Source organism: Manis pentadactyla, chromosome 9 (genome assembly GCF_030020395.1).
Source record: "Manis pentadactyla isolate mManPen7 chromosome 9, mManPen7.hap1, whole genome shotgun sequence".
Lineage (NCBI taxonomy): Eukaryota > Metazoa > Chordata > Mammalia > Pholidota > Manidae > Manis > Manis pentadactyla.
In genome coordinates this window covers 123477293-123496138 of record NC_080027.1, presented here as the reverse complement: position 1 = coordinate 123496138, position 18846 = coordinate 123477293, and the positions used below count along the sequence as shown (strand labels likewise).

The following is an 18846-nucleotide window of genomic DNA, read 5'->3' as shown; positions in this document are numbered from 1 at the left end:
TCTCTGGGCTACAGATGAGGGCAAGGACCACCTGGGTAGGAGAGGGCCTCAGCAGGCCAAGGCGAAGCCAATACGATTGTTATGCCGATCAAACTCTGTGTAGAACTTGCGGATGAAACTGGCACCCAGGACCCACACAGGCCCAGTGGGTGGTGGGATGTCCAGACCGTGGAGCGCAAGTGTGCACAGATCGTCAGTACTGTAGGGGTCCTGGCAGGAAGTAAAAGAGTTTCCCCCACTGCCCAGCACATAACTATTCTCCGTTCACCTTGCCTGACCCCAGCAGCTGTCCTTGGCAACATCCCCCATCCACACTTGAACCCTGACCCTTGACCCCATCATGGATTGCACCATCCTGGATGCAGGCACTGAGCTAGACATGGGCAAACAATATATCAGACACAGCTCCCCCCTCAAGAGCTCAGAGTCTGGCAGAGCTGATCATAGACAAAGTAACTTTTCTAAGCCTACTGAATGTATACAGAGGGTGAGGATATGGGAGCCTAGCATTAAAGGGAGCATTTGATGAGAAAGTGGAGATAAGGGATGGGCCCAGTGTTCCCAAAGTTGGCTCTGCATGGGATCACCTGGGGAGGTTCAGCAACACTGATGCCCAGGTGCCACCCCCAGAGTTCTGATTCAATAGGTAGGGATGTGGCTTGTTTCTGGGACTTTTTAAATCTCCCAGGTGACTCTAACATGCAGCCATGTTTGAGAACCACTGATCTGGTATGTTACCTGTGCATAATGACTTGCCCCTTCTCGAGGGCCCCTGCCCACCCTTCCTGCCTGCCACTGAGGGGCGGGTTGCAGCCTCACCTGTAATACATAGTCCGCACTGGTGAGCGTGTAGGCCCTGCCCCCGAGGTGGAAGGAGATGTCAGGGAGTGTGGGCACCTGGTTACAGTTCACAACATACTGAGGAGAGAGTAAAGGCGGCCCCTTTGAGCGCGGGGCGTCCGCCAGCAGACACGGCCCTGTGCTTGTGGCCTGGCCTCTCCCCTGGGGAGAGCTGGACACATGCCCTCCCCTCCCCCAACTCCCCAGGGGACCAGGCCCAGGAGTGTGAGAGGTGAGGATGGGAAGGCCTGAAATGTGAGGGGCTGGATCAGGTGGTGCTCCCCCAGGCCTGGCGCCCCTCCTGAGCTGCTTACTTCATTGGTGCTTAGCTCCTTGGCCCCCAGGTTCTCCATGAGCAGCCTCAGGGAGCTGGTGGGACCTGAGATGTAGGACGCACCAGTGTCCACCACTGCCATGCAGCCCTCCTCACAGAGCAAGGCGGCCGACCCTACAGACACCCTGAAGGAGGTCGCAGTCAGGCAGGCAGACAGACAGAGGGCTGCAGGGCCACTTCCAGCTGCAGAGCTCTCCCAGTGAGGGCAGGGTGGGGGCCACGCGGTAGTCAGTGGGGTGCGAGGACAGGAAGGTGTGAGCCAGGGGGCAAGGGCTACTGTCCTCCTCCCTCAGTGTGTGGTTCTGTGACCCCCACCTCCTCTCCGTGGCCCCACTCCCCTCTGCTCCTGTTTCCACATTCCCCACCCCTGGACGAGCAAGCAGAGAGCCCTGGCTGTGCCTGAAGAAGTGGCTGCCTTAGGAGAGAGCAGGCGGGTGACAGCGCCCAGAGGGGAGCCCTCCCCGAGCAGCAGCAGCGCCCTGCAGGGTGGGCAGGGTGCAGGAGTCCTGACCCTTTCATTCTGATCTGCCAGGAGCCAGTCTTGCTGATGCTCACGTAGTGGAAATTCCCTTGGTAGTACTGGGGGTCGCTGCCTCCCAGCACGATCTCCCCGCCCAGCAAGTGGGAATCCCTAAAGGAAAGATCAGAGGCTCGTGGAGATCCAGCGAGATGAGCAACAGGGGGAGGTGGGCATGGGTGCGGGCCGGGCGTTGGCAGGGCTGGCAAGCTGCGGAACAGGGGGTTCCTCCACCTCTCTGGCACCGCCCCAAGCCCAACCGGAGACAGTGCCAGCACAGTCCAGCTGCACCTGACAGCGTGTCCCCAGGGTGGTCACAGAAAAGGAACCCACACCAGGACTGTGAGCGGGATGCGAACAGCGGAAACGGGCCCCCTCATTTGGGCTCAGGTTGCTGCGGGTTGGGCAGGTGCTGGGCAGGGGTCTCGGGGAGCTGCTGGGTGGAGTGGAGCGGGTGCATGAGGCGAGCAGGAAGGAGGGGTGGAGAACTCCGGCATCCAGCAGAGCCCGGCCTGCTGAGGTGGGTTTTGGGTGGGTGGTGTGTGTGATTCTGGGCCGGGAGCTCTGGAGGGTCAGGACCAGTGGGGGGTTTCATCTCCTTACTTGGAATTTCTGCAGAGAAAGAGACACAGCAGAAAGGAAGCCTTTGTTTCAGGTGGGCCTCACCAGCCCTGTGTTATGCACTCTCATTACTCTTCAGGCAATAGAGTCACCCACAGGTGAAGCCATTTGCCTGCATTCACCCAGGCAGTGACGGCGTGAGTGGGGACTAGAGCTGGAGATGCTGGTGCCTAGCCTGAACCTCATCCCCTTGCTCTCCTCTCCTCCACCCTGCACAGTACGTCCCACAGCTCAGGGTCTACCTTAAAGCTGGTTTGCAGAGTGTGTTATGTGTGAGATGGGTTTTTCCAGCATTCATAAGGGGATGCATGTGTACATGCACACATATGCATGGGTGTGTAGGCGTGCCTGTGTTATTTGTGCAAATGCAGTATGTATGCACGTGTGCCAGCACAAGTTCCCTCTGCCCCCTCTCAATGCTTCAAGATCTCTCTGGATGTTTCCTCCTCCTCACCCAACCCAGGATAAAGGAAGAGGAGGCCCTCTCTTCATCAAGGCCCGGCATCCCCCTGCTGGCTGGACCCTTCTCCCTCCCGTGGTTCCCAGGCTCTTGCACCATCAGGTATCTCCTCTTTCTTCACATGTTCAACCTCTCACTTTCCATTGGTTTCTTCTTCCACCTGCAAGCATGGCCAGGCATCCGCTAGCTTTTAAAAATACCCACCCTTCTTTTCCCTGTTTCTCCCTCATCTCTGCCTGCACCCCCACCTGTCAGTCCTCCCCCATTGATTTTCTCAGGGCAGCCTACATCTGCCCTTCACTTCCGGACACCCACAGCCACCTCTTCACTGCCTGCCATCTGGCCCTGCTGCTCCTCTAAAACAGCTCTTCCCACGACAGCTCCTGGCTGCCACTGTGGCCTTTTTGCAATGCCTCCCTTTTTCTCACCAAACCAGACACTCCTGTCCCTTTTACCTCTGCAGTTTCTCTGCACTGTGACCACCCCCTCTGTCCTCAGTACCACCGGCTTCATGTCCTTATGCTTCTTATTCTTTGTCTCCAGCTCACACCGTCATTCTAAACCCAGCAGCTCAGAGTGGATCCCACCCCTGCTCAGCTGCTATGAGCCGCTTCCCAAGGCTGGCTGAATTGCACATAAGCTCAGCCTGGAGTTGAAAATACCAAGGGCGCTCAGCTCTGTGCTCTCCGCTGTTCATGACATTATAATGGTCCCTCTCTTCCCTGCCAGACTGTAGGCGTTACATGGGCAGGAACTCTGTCTTGCATGCTGTGTTCGTGGCTGCACCCGCAGAGCCTCTACAGTGGCTTGGCACGTAAGTACCTATGTTTGTTGACTCAGTGAGAGAGCAAATAATGAATGAAGCCAGCTGTCCCTGTGAGAGGAGCCAGGGGCCCTCACAGGGAGGGTCCCCAGGTCCCAGCAACGCCTTATTTCCCATCATCCCCCCCTGCATTCTCCTCTTGTTCTGGAGCAGTGCTGCTGAGAACTTCCTGCAGTGATGGAAATGTGCTCTCTCTGTACCATCCCATATGGTAGCCCCTGGCCACTGTGGCTGCTGAGCGCTTGAAATGTGGCTAGTGACACTAAGGAATTGAACACCTAATTTTATTTCATTTTGATTTGTTTAAATTTAAGTAACACCTACCATATTGGGTGGTACAGCTCTGCATAGGGCTTGAACACCACCTCCTCTTGAGCACATCAAAATCCTCTGAACCCTGCACACACGCTCCCAGCTCTCAGGCCTCCCTCCCGCTCCCCCGACCCCCAGGCCCCTGGAGTCCCAGGCCCACCTGCTGTAGTAGACAGAGAAGACGTCCTCCTTTAGCACCCCCTGGGAGACGATGTGGTCAAAGACAGGGGTGACTCCGCCAACAGCCTGTGCAGGGAAGCCCATGCCCAGGACCCCATCAAACTTGGCCAGCATGAAGGGTATCAGGGGCAGCTCCGTGACCTCTCCAAATGTCTGTGTCACCGTGATTCCACCCACCTGTGGGAGGAAGGACCATAGGAGAACAAGCCAGGGCCTACTGCCTGGCCAGGGTCCAGTCTGGGCTTCCACTGTGGGGGCCCCAAGGACACACATGCTCAAGGGCATAGCATGCAGGAAAGACCGTGTCATCAATCCCCCACACATATCCTCTCTAAATATGCATCTAAGCTGTGGGGTCCAGAAAGAACTGGGGTTGCCCAGTGACTGGAAGGTTCAGAGACTGAGGAGGAGGTCCTGCCAAGCAGCTCCCACAGTCCCATGTCCCTCCCCAGTGGTCAGCTTTCACATCAGCAGGACTGGTCTCAGTGCCCCCCACCCCCCCCACACTGCAGGCTAAGATTTCTGCAGCACAGCCAGGCCTTCCTTTGTGCCCCATTCTCCCTGATTTCGCTGCGTGGGGGGAAGTGCTCACTGATCCCCTCTCAGGGTCCTTGGGTAGCCCCCGCTGATTCTGACAGAGCAGGGGCTGAGGAAGCTCGGAATGGGGAAGGGGTCAGCCACAGACCAAATGAAAAAGAAAACCAGGCCCTGACCTTAATCCCAAGTCTAACCTCAGCTGCAACCTTAAACCTTTTGCCAGACCCCAAAACCAGCCCTGACCTAATTTCAGTCTAGGGTGTCATTAAGAGCCCAGTCAGAGCTGGGAGACCTCAGGCAGGTTACTTGACTGGTGGCCGTGGGGCTCAGGACAAGCCCTCTGTGTGAGTTACCCACAAAAGCCCCTACAAATCGGGCATGGAGCCAGGGGTCCAGGACTGCTCTGTGTCGGGTGCTCTGCTTTGCATCTCTAGCAAGAGGTGGCAGAGCCGATGCCCCAACAGCCCCCCGGCTCCAAAGCGGGCTGGACTACACTTTCCCCAAGTGTGGGCCCTAGAGTGGCAGGAGAGGGCTGGGGACAAGATGGGCAGGGGCTCAGATGACTGGGGCAGTCCCACTTACTGTGACCATGTCCTGGCTCAGGAAGCCTCTGACCTTCCCAGATCCGTAGTGGATGGTGAATGCCGTTCCATCCTCCATGTAGCTGGAGGATTCCGAGGAGTCGTAGAGACTGTGAATCTCTGGTAGAGGGACAAAGGCTCAGGTCTGTCCCAGAGGGGCCCAGCAGGGGGCTCCAAGGCAGGTGTGTTGTGGGTACGGCCTGTGTGGTTGAGGACTTAAATGCAGGGAAGGCCGTGAGGTCAGAGGCTTGGAAAATGTGTTTCAGCAATCAGGGGCTATGTTTCCTGGGCCCCTATTATGTGTCCATGTCTCTGAGAATTTTGTCTCGAATGAAGCATTTTAAAGTAATTTCTAACACTGGGATGGGGAGAAGATTCTGGTCACAGCACTCAATGAGAGGCGGTTGTTAAAGGATGGGGTGGAAGACCCCAGTGCCTAGGAATTCAGTCCCCTCTCAATCTCAGGAAGGATGAGAAGTGGACTTCTGGGTGGGCTGGGGCTCCTGAAGCTTGTTTTTTTTTTTTACCCTAGTGGCCATATCAGGAAACTGGGGGACATTTTCCCCTCTCCCCTGGGGGCGGTGGGAGTAGAGGCAGAGAGGAAACAGCTCACATGATAGCAGAAGGGATTCAGCTGGGCATGGGGCTCACCACAGGCCGTGTAGAGAGGGCTGCACTTGGAGGACGGCACCCAGAGGTTGGCTGAGCCCGTGTCAAAGACGACTTTGAAGGTCTGGGATGGGGTACCGATGCCGATCTCGCCATAGTACTGGGTCTGTAGAGGTGGAAGGAAAGGGGCGGCTGGAGGGGCTTAGGGGGACTGGGGCCCTGCGGTCTTGCCTAATGTTCCCCACGACGTTTGGGGTGAGATTAAGTAGATCACACGGCCTCTGAGTCTCAGTTCTCCAGCAGGGCCTCGGTGGGAGACTTAGCACTTAATTGTCTTATGATTTCCCAGGAAGTGAGACAAGAGGGGAAAGTAAAAACTGAAAATGAAGCTGAAAGGTGGCCCGCCCCTGAGGAACCGCTGACCCAGGGAGCAGTCGAGCTGCTCCGAGCCTGGTCACAGGATCCCACATCTGCGGTCACTCACCCCTCCTGCCGACCAGCGACACCCCCGCTTGAGGCCCAGAGCCCGGCTTCCTGGGTTCCAAACCTAACCCTGCCTCTGGGCAACTCCCTGCCCTCTGTGCTTCCAGCTGTAAAGGGGGAATTTTATAGGGTGCTTAGTGATCCTCAGCAGCTCAGGTACTGTGGAAAGAGCAAAGAAAGCCTAGGGGCAAGAGAGATGAGACGGAGGCGGGAAGGGCCTGGGCCAGGCACTCACATCCAGGTAGTTGGTGAGGACCACGGGGGCGGTGCTGTTGCCAAAGGAGAGCCTCGTGGCGGACCGGCTCCACTCAGCACCGAGCCTGGCCATATCCACGCCTCGCTCCCTCAGGCTTTCCCGGATTGAGGGCATTTTCTTGAGGAAGATCCTGGCCCAGGGAGAAGGAATCAAACACAGAAGAGCTCTGCCCACCCCCCACCCCCCACCCCAAAACAATGGCAGAGTTCCTGAAGCTTCTAGCACGACTCTCCCTAACTCAGTGCAGGTGCCTAGGAATCACTTTCGTGCTCTGAGGCCTCTGCAGGAGAATTTACAGGCCTCTTTGGGTCACCCGCATCGGCCTTGAAGAACCTTGGCAAACATGCCTCTGTGGTCTGATTTTGGTCCGTGTCACTGCGAGGCCATTTGTCCATTCACACATTCGTTCTGTGACCACATGCTGAACGCCTCCCCTTGCCCTGTCCCTCCCTGGATGCTAGGGCTGTAGAGCCTGTCTCTGCCTTCAGGAGCTGTAGCTCCCCTCCGGGCAGGGCAGAAGGCGGCAGTGCCCCGTGGGGCCTGGAGGTGGCAGCAGATGCCAGCAGCAGTCTGCGGGAGGGGGCAGGCTGTGGAGGTGTGGGGGGCGCCAACTGAACAGGCTGGGGCAGGGAGAGAGGCTGGCATTTCCAGGGTACCAATGCACACTGTCCTTACAAAGAAGTCCCGGTCCCTTGTCTTCGTGTCCTGACAACTTCCTTTCACCTTCTGAGGCAGAACTAGAGACCTGGGAACCTCAGAGCTACCTGGTGAGTGCCAAACGCTGTACTGGTGAGTGCCAAACGCTGTAGTCACCCTCATGACAAGTATGCAAACTAGCTGTCCTTATTGTCACTTTCCAAAGAGGAAACAGAGGCTCACAGGGACAGGGGACTCAGAAGTGATGGAGCAGGGATTCAAGGCCGGGTGCCCTGTCTCCCGTGGCATCCCCGGGGCTCCACATGAAGGCCATTTGCAGGAGCTGGAGGTCAGCATCCCTTGCAGTTGGCCACAGGCCACAGGGGGTCCTGGCAGTGCAGCCCAATTAGTGGAGACCCTCTCTTCCTTTTCAGAAGCTGACCCCCCTGTGCTCGCTCCTTCCCTTCCTCCTCATACCCCTTGCCTTCAGTATCCTGTCGGGCCCATGGACACGAATGCAACGTTCCTGCCTGCCAGCCAAACACTTCAGCAGAAGTGACTTGTATTCATGTCACAGTTCACTGTTCACAAAGTATTTCCACAATTGTGATCTCATTTGATTCTCAGCCATCCCATGTGGTGGGTAATTGTATTGTTCCCATTTTACTGATAGAAAATGAAGGGGCAGAGGCGAAGGCCCCAGACAGTGCATTTTCCACAGCTCTGAACAGCTTCTGCTCTGAACGTTCTGCCTTTCTCCTTCCAGAAAGTCCCCTCCTTCTCCCCCAGCCCAGTTCTTGTGTCCCGCCAAGCTCAGCATGCACCCCCACCTCCAGGAGGCTTGCCCCAGGAACTCCAGTTCCCACCGGCCTCACCCTTGCCTGGGCGCTGCCTCTGCTTTTCCCTGGGCGCTCACTGCACAGCCTGCCGCTGGCGGAGGTGGTGCTGATGGTGGGGGCTAGTGGTTGTGGGGACATACTTGAATCCCCTGTTACCTGTGTGACTCGAAGCAACTCACCTAACCTTTCTAGCCTTCTCTGAGCCCCCATTAACTCCTCTATAAAAGTGGGCTTAACAGGAGAATCACTGTGCAAATTAAAAAAGCTCCCCGCTCCTCAGTACATGTGTATTGTTGCACGTAAAAGGCGTTTTGAAGCGCCCTTGCGACTGGCACAGCCCTGCGTGCTGCTCTGCACACAGCAGGTGGCAAAATCCCTGTCACTATGTTTCCAAAGGCTGACCCCCTCTCCGCCTGGGTCCAATCCCATTCTCCTTCTCTTTTTGAAGAGAACAAGGGGGGATGTTTTTACCCGACTCTGCCATTACCCTGGGGGTGGGGAACCCCCAGTCTCTCACCCCACACCCCTACCCCAGCAGTTACTCTCTGGGAGCCTTGGAGCAGGGAGAGAGGCTTTGGAAACAAAAGGCCCGGTGTGTGTCCAGGCTCAGCCTCTCATGTGTGATCTCCCTGAGCCTCAGTGTCCTCATCTGTAAAATGGGACAGTTGGGTTTCTGGGAGGAGGGTTTCAGATGAGATCTGCGGAAGATCCTGTACAATCCTATGTATTTTACAGGCTTAGCAACTCTTGCTGTTTTGAAAGCCTGCCCTTTTACCCCCAGGCCTTCTGGTGCCATCTGTCCTCCCGAACCTAAACCCTCTCTCCTTGAGGTCCCCTCCCACCTTGCCCCCCCGCCTTCTGCACCCTTGCTCAGCTGCTTGTTCCCACAGGGCCTTGCAGTGAGTGTGGATGTTGGTTGGGTCTTTCTCCTCCCTCCGTTGGGCCGCCTTGAGCCTTTCTTTAAACACTTGTGAAAACCCATGCTGCTGGCAACGTGCCAAAGGCTTTAATGCGCCGTCTCATTAAATCTTCAAAGCATCTTTGTGAAGTACCACCTCTGCTTTGCAAATGGTAAACTGAGGTCTGCAGAGGTTAAGTAACTTGCCCATGGTTCAGAGCTAGTTAGTTCTGCTAGTGGAGCAGAATTTAAACCAAGATAATTCAACACCAGAAGACTTGTGTTTAACCACTGTATTGTGCCTCTTCTCTGGTAGGTAGAACCATACACACCCTTCTTAATAATTAGCTGTGAGCTCCTTGAGGGCAAGGGGCATATCTTAATTACCTCTGAGTTCCCCACCATGCCTAGCATGGTGATCTGTATGGGAAGCAAAAGATCTGTAAGGGATCAAAAATTGCTTTCAGGCCTGACTAGTGCTTGGCTGTGTGACTTTGGGTGAGCCACCTGACCTCTCTGAATGAGACTATAACCCACTGCCCAGCTGGTTGTGAGGACCAGATGACATCACATACCTGAAGGCCAGGAGTGTTAGGAAGGTGGGAACCCCTGCCTCCCTCCCCCCTCCCCGGGCCCTCCTTACCGTCTGAAGGCGCTGGGGTCTGCAGGGAGGCCGAGGGTGCAGGAGCCCCAGAGCACCAGCAGGAGGCCCCAACGAGGCATTCTGCTCCGTTGAGCTGTGCTGCGCCTGGGTTCCCCGCTCTCTCTGGGACCCGCTGAAGCCGTGAAGCTCTCAGAACTCTTCTCCTTTTACGTGCTCCACACTCGGGTGGTTGCAGCTCTGCTCTGCCCTGATTTATTACCCCGGAACCGATGGCAGGGTAGCGAGTGATAAACTCCCCCTGTGGGACCCAGTGAGGTGGGTGCAGGGGTGAAGGGCGACCAGGTTCCTGACCTGGAGCAGAGGAGCTGGAGGGAAAGGGGCTGTGGGAAAGCCCCGCTGTGCCCAGTGACGCCAGCAGCCCTTTCTCAGCCTGGCCCTGTGACCCCAGAAAGGTGCAGAGGCTGATGAGAAACAGCACTGCTCAGGCACAGGGTCGGGGCTGGTACAGGCCGAGAGCTAGGTTTCCAGGCGCCCTGCCAGACTCCCCCCGGCCCCATGCCCTGGGAGCACCATCTCTGTACGAACTTGGCTGTGCCCCCGACTGGCTCCCTCCAGGCCGTACCTCAGTGTTCACATCTAGAACATGGGTGATTCCTCCTAGCTTGTTCCTTGACAGAGCCAGACCCAAGGGCCCCGATGCCACCTCCCTCCAAGCCTCTGCCAGCTGTGGCTGCTTAGGGGTGAGGGCACCACAGCCTGGTGGGAGGGGAAGTACCTAGTGTAGCCCTCCGGAGGCCAGAAGCAGGGCGCAGGGCCGTGTGTCCATCCCCAGCTGGCCTGAGAAGTGTGGAGTGAACAGCAGCCCGCGGAGGCCCGGGGAGGCTTCCGCAGGTGAGCGAGGGAGGGCAGCTGGTCTTCCCACTCCTCTTTCTCTTTCTGCTTGGCCCTAATTTAATCATTTCAAATATCACCACCTCCTCCATGAAGCAGGGCTTGATTCAGGCCGGAACTGAGTGCTTTCTGAGGGAGGTCCCACAGCACGATGCCAGCCCCTCTGTGAGAGCGTGGACCTTAACTGTCCTGTATCAGAGTTATTTCTGTGTGCCTGCATTAGCCTCTTGCCCAAAGTGGTGCTTAATACTTATCACATGAGTGAACTAGTGAACTAGCTCTGCCCTAGTCATCTGAGGCCTGGGTTCTATTTCTGACTCTACCATGAGCTTGCTGGGGGACACTGGGCCCCTCCCTTCCCCTCTTTGGGCCTCAGGTCCTAAATCTGTGCAATGAAGCGGCTGTTGGGTGCCATGCTGCTCACTCTAGTACTGGGCCCTGCGCCATCAGGAGCGCTGCTGCCTGCACCAGCTGGGGACAATGAGGACTCAGTCAGAGGGACCGAGTTCTGCTGCTGGCGAGTATGTTTGGCCTTGAGATTGTAATACCCTCACCAACAGTTGGAGAACGTGGTGTTTCATGGTATAAACTCTTACTGGAGAATTTTCAGGCCCTGTAGTTGGCCATGGGAGAAGTATTTGAGGGCAGGGGACAACTTTCTAGAACTCAAAGTGGGGGATCTGCCTTGTCAGATGGAATGAATGTTTATTTATTAAGTATTCCTAAAGGCCTCGGTGCTTTTTCATTCCTCTTTTATTCATTAGAAAAATAATCATCAAGCATTTATTATTTGTCAGACACTTTTCTAGGTGCTGGAGTTATAAAGGTGACAAAAACAGTTTCTGCTCCTGTGCAGCCCACAGCCTTGCAGGAGACATAGACTGTTATCGTGGCACCACAAATGTAAAACAATAACGGTGACTAGAACTAGTCAAGGAACTCCAGGAAGGTTACCCCGAGGAGATTACACCTGAGTGGCAATCTCAAGGCTACCCAGGCAGGTAATGATTAGCTGAAGGGGGAAAGAAAGAGTCCCAAAGGGAATAGCATGTGCAAAAGTCCTGCGGCGAGAGGGAGCATGATAGAATAAGGGCCCAAAAGAAAGCCAGTGTGGTAGACAGAGAAATGAGAGTGAGGGGGGCAAGAGATGAGACTGGTGAGGCAGAGGATGGTGAGAGCTAACACTTACTGGATGCTTATTATGCACCAGCCACCATTCTAAGTGGTTAATGCATTAATTCTCACAACCATCTGAGGTAGTACCCTTATTACTCCATTTTATAGATGAGGAAACTGAGATACAGGAGAATTCAGAAAGTAAAATGCCCAGGGTCACAATGATGGAGTTAGGCTATAAATTTAGGCAGTGTGAGCCAGAACACATTACATAAAAGCTCTTGAACTCCATGCTATGTTCACCCTGTCAGCGATGGCTACACAGGTGAACTATCTAATTATAATTGGAAGTGCTTTGCAAAGACAATCTGGCTACAGTGTGACTTTAGCAAGGACTTAGGATGGTCCACAATCATGTGGCATATGCCAGTTAGGAAGCCACAGCATAGCATGGACTAGGACAGGTGAGCATGGAGAAGATAGAGAAGACTGGATGGATTTGAGAGAAATTTAGGAAGTGAACTCCACAGGATTGGGTGATGGGTTGCATACAGGGAGTGAGGGAGAGGGAGGTTTCTGGATGCCTGGCAATACACTGGGTGCAGTGAAAGAGAACAGGGTTCCAGAAGGGGAAGAGGGCTGGGGAGGCCATGAGTTTGAGCACCTGCTGAGTTCAGGATTCCTTTGCGATATCCCAGGGGTATTGGTAAGTGGCAGACGCTTATTATAAGGACCTGGATGAAAGATGTGTGTGTTATTTGCAATTGGTAATTAATGCCACAGCTATGCATGAAATCGGCCAGGGAGAGGGCAGTGAGTGAGAAGGCCCAGGACCCCAAGCTTCAGTGGGCCAGTGGTGGACGAAGCGTCTGCAGAGGGGACCAAAGAGGAAAGGCCAGAGAGGCCGGAGGACCCCAGGTGTCCCTGAAGCTGAAGGAAAAGTGGTTGAAGAGGGAAGGTGAGCAATGGCGAGCGCTGCCAGGGGGTCCCTGAGGACATGGGGTGAAGCACAGACATGAGGCCATCCGCGCTGCGAGTGGGAGCTGTGTGGGCGATGCCAAGGGTGGGGGCCAGACGGGGACGGGTCTGAGAACGGTGGGAAGCGGGGCGACGAAGGCCGCGTAGAACATGCGGCCCTTTTGAGAAGCTGGGCTGCGATAAAAGGGGAGGAGGGTGACACTGGGGGGCTGAGGACCGGCGAGGCGGTTCCTCTCTTCTCTCCTCCGCCGTCCCTCTCTCCCCTTCCTTTCTCTCTTCTGCCCTCCTGCCCCTCTGTCCCCTCCCTGCTCCCTTCCTTTCTAATGATGGGAGAGTGAATATATTTACAGGCAAAGAAAGGACTGTTGAGAGGAGGGGATAATCAATATAGTCCAATTCCCAGTTCTGAGAGGGCAGCTGGACCAGGAGGAAGGGCTCTGGGAAGGCAGGGCACGAGCTGAGGGGGCAGCTCTTTGCTGGGTATTGGAAGCTGAGCGACTTCTCCGAAGAGATGCTAAGACCTCTGCCGACGGTTGGTGGGAGGGTGTTTGGAGGCACGAGTTAATGGAGAAGGTTTGAAATAATTGTGGAAGGCGGGAAGAAGTTGACCAGGGAAGCGAGGAGGCTTTCTGGGGGGAATTAAGACTCGATAGGAAGCTAGTCCGCCCTGTTCTCTGCCTCTAGGACCGCCGCACAGCGCTTGGCTGCCTGGGTACAGATGCAGGGCAACGTGTGGCCGGCTTCATCCAGGGCCGGGGTGGGGCCAGACACGGTGAGCAAACAGGAGGGACCGAGGCATCTGCGGTTCGGGCAAAAATGTCACTGACTGATGGACTGGGCACTCGGAGTGGGAGGGAAGCCGAGACAGGGCAGGGTGGATGGACTGGAAGGGGGCACAGGACCATGGACGGCCGGAAAGAAAGAGCAGCGATGGGGGGAGTATTGAAGCGTAGAGCTGGGTGAGAGTGGGACGCTTCCGATAGGGGTGGGGCAGCTGCAAGTGATGACAACCCAGGGCAGGACCTGGGGCGGGGGGTGGCCCAAGCGGGGTGGGCGTGAGGCCGTGGAAGGAGCGCACTCAGGAACTGAGGGGCCAGGACACCGGCCGGGTCACCGTCTGCGTGGACGGTGATGTCATCCGGGAGGTCTGTAGAGGGCGCAGGGCGGAGGAAGGCTGGGAACCAGAAGCCAGAGTCTTTGATAAATGATGGGGCGGGACCTGCATGTTCAGTAGCGACAGCAGTAGTGAGTCGGGAAAGGGGTCCAAGGGAAAAAGCACGGGCCGGAGGCAGGGAGGGTCTCCCCAAGGGTCCAGCTCAGCCCTGGGAGGACCCCTGGGAGGTGTCCCTCTAACACAGCAGGAGACCAAGGCTGGGGGTAGGAACGTGTCTGATTCACAGCTGTAAGTGGCGGAGTGGGGCCTTACATTTCCCCTGCACCATGTCCTTTGCTACACGGGGGTCCGGCTGCCCAGGTGGTGGGGTGCCCCGCCCCTGACTCTCACTGCTCCCCACCTTGAGGCCCTCTGCTGATGGAGTCAGCCAGGAATCTCAGGAGAGTGACTTACGAGTGACCTTGTCTCCTTTCCCACCTCAGACCCTGAGGAGATAGCGACCAGTCGTGGCCAGTGAGGGCGAACGGCCACCTGCCTTCCTGTCCCTCCCCTCCCCACCGGCCCTAGAGGGGAAGGACCGAGGAGCAGGGGGGGAGCAAGTGGGGAGATGGGGCCTTCCCGGAGCTCCATCAGAGCACTAACCCCACCACCACTGGTTATTGAGCACCTACAATGTGCTGTCAAGGACTTTGAATACCAATGTATTTTATTGTCTCAGCAGCCCTCCGATGTGGGTGCTGTTATCCCCACTGCTGAGGTGAGGACGCTGAGGCTTCCGAGAGCAGGATGAGCAGAGGGTCCACCTGGTGATTCCTGGACCCTCTCTGTGGCAGTGGGTGTCAGAGATGACTGGCAGATGGCAGAGCCAATGGAATTCAAAAGAGGGCCCTGCCGCGCTGTGGCTGAGCTGTGGGGCATCCTGCCAACAGGCAGAGCTTTCTGTTCAGGGGAGAGAGCCTGTTAAAACCCACCCCTAGCTCCAGTGTAGACAACCAGGACCCTCATTAGGTTAACATTCAGGACTCTTGTATAGCAAGGGCAGGGCCAGAGGGTCGAGCCCGCAGGTCTTGGCCCCCGTGGCCCCTGGCATTCTCCAACCCCAAACGCCCGCCCTCCCCACATCCCTGTCTCCTGTCGTGTGTGCAGCATGTCCACGCTGGCCCTGAGACCAGTAGTGGGACCCAGGGGTGAATAAGAAGGGTGAATAACCTCACCAGGGGCGAGATGCATAAAATATGAGGCTGCTGTCAAGTTGTAGACAAGAGCTGCAGGGGACTAGGGGAGAGGCAAGGAAATGAACTTCTAAGAGGGTAACGGCCCAGAAATAAGGGTATTTTTTTACCACGTGATACATCAAAGTATATTGATATCAAACAAAAAATGTATTTAACAATGCCTCAAAGAATACTTCTATCAGGCACTTCGTGCCCTTTCGTTTTCCGTGGCCACTTCAGCTCATGGGCTGGGAGAGGGGCAGCCAGCCTTGATCTCCTCAAGGGCCCCTCTCAGGCCCCCTTCTCAATCCCCGTGGGCCCGAGATCCTAAAACCAGACCCCAGGTGCCACTTGCAAGCAGGACAGTTCTTGGTCTGGAGTCTGAATGAGCATGGATTCTGAAGCCAGGTCCCAAAGGCCCACCGAGGGCTCTACAGAGGCGTACCTGGGACAGAGGAGTCTGGGGGTGAGAGGCCCTGGAAGGACTCCCCCAGGCAAGCAGAGCCAGGCCATGCAGCCCCACCGGGCAGGAAGGATCCAGCTTTAGCTCTGTTCTAAGGAAGGGCTGTCCGGCATACCCCACAAGGGGCGATGCCCTGGGGGGGGGTTGACCTCCGACCCTGGGACAGCCAGCTCGTGAGGAGTTGTGAGGGGTCTGTGTGCCCCGACCCCCCTGCCAGCCGGCCTGACCCATTACTCGCCCATTCCCACTGTCGGGTGGAGATGACCAGAAGGAGGGTGGAATGCCCTGAGGGTCTTTCCTCTCTGAACTTGGCCTTCCCGCGCCCTGGGCTGTGGGGTGGAAAGGAGAATAAGCAGGGACGCTTATCAGGTTATCTCCCAAGCCCGGTCAGCCCAGGGGTCCAGATTTTCTCACGAAGGGTCCCCGGGATCCCACATCTAGGCCCCAGGCTATGTCACCTCAAGGTCGGGCGGAAGTGAGGCTGGTGGAGGCAGTGCACCTGCCCTGACCCACGGGGCAGCCCAGGACGTGAGAACCGTCCAGGAGAAGCATAAAGCCATCAATCCAGGGGGAGCCCGGCCCTCTGGTGTCCCTTCGGATCCCACACTGGGCATGTGCAGTGGGGGCGGGGACTTTGGGGTGGGCGCTCAGGGAATCTCTCAGAGACCAGTGGTGTCAGCGTTTCCCGAAAAGTGGCCCCCAAACTCACTTTGCTCCCTGATAATGATCTGAGGAGACTCGAGCGTGACCAAGGCTGGGAGCAGCCGGTGGAGGGCAAGGGTAGAGGGAGACGAGGCTGGGGGAGCCGGGAGAGCCTGCTTACGTGTGCCGCTTTGAACCAGGCATGCGTTTATTCCTGGTCACCATGACTTTAGTGGAAACCCTTGCCACAGCCACTGCCCTGGGGAAGGAGGTTCGGAGGCCGAAATCCAACTTATGCTTAGAATCGGGAAGCTAAGCATCTTTGCACTGGTCCTGCTGCTGTTCACAAAAAGCAAGAGGAAGCAGGGGGAAGGTAAGATGGGGCATGTCTTTCTTCCAGCTGTCCTCCCACATCATGCGCAGCCCCGCAGCCCTGGGGGGCCCCAGCTGGCTCCTCGGAGGAACTTTTCAATCAGATGGGGGCACTTAGCACAGCAGAGATGAGCAGCTGCGGCCTTGAGGGGGAAAGAAAGCCCCAGAATGGAGTTAAATAACCAGCCAGGGCTGCCTTGGGTGGGTGGGCCCGCAGGAAGGAGTAAATACTTGGTGGGCTCTGGGGAAGGCATTGGGCTGGATGGGGGGAACCTTGGTGCTGGAAGCAAGGGTGGAGAGAATCAGGCGTCCTTAGCTGTTCCTTCTGGGGACCTTGGAGAGGTAGGAATTCAGACACACGGTTGAGTTGATTCCGTCCTGAGGCCTGCTCATGTGGTGACTCAGGAAAATAAAGGCAGGTCACATGGGTCTCGGGCCTGGGAGCAGGAAGGGCCTGGCAAGGGGTGGGGGCCTGCTAGGAGAGCTGGTCAAAGGGGTGTTCCTGAAATGAGGGGCCCCACGGTAGTGGGACAGACACCATACGCTGAGGCTTGAAAACACTAGAAACACAATAAACTGCTTTTCTCCAGACGGCACTGGAGGTCTGTTGCATGATCAAAATAGTTTAAACTGGAAGATGCCTTTACCAGAAGAGGGCATGACATTGGAGCAGCTCAGCAGAGTGTGTGTGGTGGTGGTTGGGGGTCGGGGGACACGCAGGGACTGTGGTTTTAATGGGATGGTGCTAAGGGTGTCACCAGCAAAAGTATAGCTGGGGTAGGAGACGGCAGTTAGGGAGAGTGGTTGTGTCCCAGAAGCACAGTGGACTTCACTTTCCTTCCCTCCCTTCCACCTCTCTTCCTTCTTTCCTATTATTTTTTTATAAGAGAAATAAACACTCTAGTTTTAAAAGTCAATAGAACTAACAAGCTTACAATGAAAAAGAGCAGGCACCTGTCCTGTCCCAGGCCCCAGCCCAGCTCCACAGAGGCAACGCCTTTCAACTCTCTCAGCAGTTTTGCTATTGTCTGTCATCCGTATTCCTAAAGGTTATGCTATAATGTCATTTCTTAATTCTTTCAGTTTCATGCATTATTTGTTGATCTCGTTTTATGGCAGATTCTGTTATATTCCACTCCTCCAACTTTGCAAAAGCAGAAGTCAGTATTTACATTACTCAAATCAAATTATTGTTCGCTGAGCATTAATTCCTTTCTTGGGTCACTGTTTGCTTTCATTAAGTTCATCATTACCCCTCTCCCTTCTTTTTTCTTCTCCTTGTTTTTCTAGGGGCCTGTGGCTTCTGCCCAGAGGCTCCACCCCCCACCCCCCCACCTCCACCTAGCATAATGCTCAGGTAAGGTACCAGTGGGATTTTCTCCCGGGAGCTCCGTGCACCTGGGTCTGCTGCACATCATTGTTTGGGGCCTATCTTCGCTGCTCTCCGCTGTCGCTTTCTGTGTTCAGGCTCTGGGGGGTTCTTCTTTCTCAGTTTGCATCTTTGTTTGAGCGTATGCTCCCAAAGCTTGCTGAGAAAGGGTGCACGGGAAGCAAGCATTTCCAGTCCTGGCATGTCTACAAATGTTTCCATTCAACTCTTACTCTTCTTTATAGTTGGGGCGTGAAAAGAATTATATAGGTTGAAGCTTATTTTCTCTCTGAAACTCAAAGTTGTATTTTTCCAGGATCTTCTGATTTTAGCAAGTCTGGTGCAACTCTGTCTCCAGACTCTTCTGTGGTTTGGTCTCTAGGGGCTTTCACCCCCTTTTCCTTATCCCTGGCATAGGTCTTTTTCCATTCATGTGCTCAGCCCTCAGCAGTGGGCACCCTCAGTCTGAAAATTTGTGTCCTTCCATTCCGGGTAGATTGGCCTGCACTAATTCCTTGGCCATCTCTTCTGTTTTCTTTTTTCTCTCTTCTGGAACTCATATTAGTTAAGATACTGCAACTTCTGTTTGTTCTCTAAGTTTCTTACATTTCTTCTGATTTTTTATGTCCCACCTTCAAGGAGAACTCCTTAACATTATGCTCCCAGAGGTACAGAGACACAGGCTGTTTGAGGGATGAAATGCCCTTCCAAATATCCACAGCACCCCCCTGGCATGCCATGCTGACATGAGCTCACAGCAGTATGGATAATTTGAGAGACCCTGGGGGATGGTTTCAGGGTAGGGAGGTAGGGTGGGGTAGGTGGTCACGTTCCTATGGCAGCCAATTGCGTTGCCATAGCAACACTGTTCTGCCTTCATTCTGTGGGGTCCTGGTTTCTGCAATGGGTGACACACTGTGGGCCCCACAATCCTCCTGGGAAAGAACATTTCCCCCCTAAACCAAACAGAGCAGGAGTAGCCTGCGGCTACTGTCCAGTGGGGCTTTCTTGTGGGCAGAAGGGCAGATATCCTGGAGTTTTCCTGCAGGCAAGCTCTACCCCTTCCTACAGTAATTCCAACTCCCCAGCTGTTGGGGGCCCCCAGGAATGTCCCCACAAGGCAGACTGACCTTCCTGATGTCCACCATATTGGACTC

At 55.6% G+C, this 18846-nt stretch overlaps 1 protein-coding gene across 1 annotated transcript; it reads right to left on the bottom strand.

Moving 5' to 3' along the window:
• Positions 1–9766, bottom strand: REN (renin). Its single transcript, XM_036909430.2, has 10 exons — positions 9570–9766; positions 6533–6683; positions 5857–5980; positions 5207–5325; positions 4068–4264; positions 2295–2303; positions 1686–1805; positions 1155–1299; positions 820–918; positions 1–210 (listed from the first exon to the last, which is right to left on the bottom strand). The coding sequence occupies exons 1-10, from the start codon at positions 9647–9649 to the stop codon at positions 49–51; spliced, it is 1206 nt and encodes a 401-aa protein (XP_036765325.2). The 5' UTR covers positions 9650–9766; the 3' UTR covers positions 1–48.
• Between the last annotated feature and the right edge of the window lie 9080 nt (positions 9767–18846).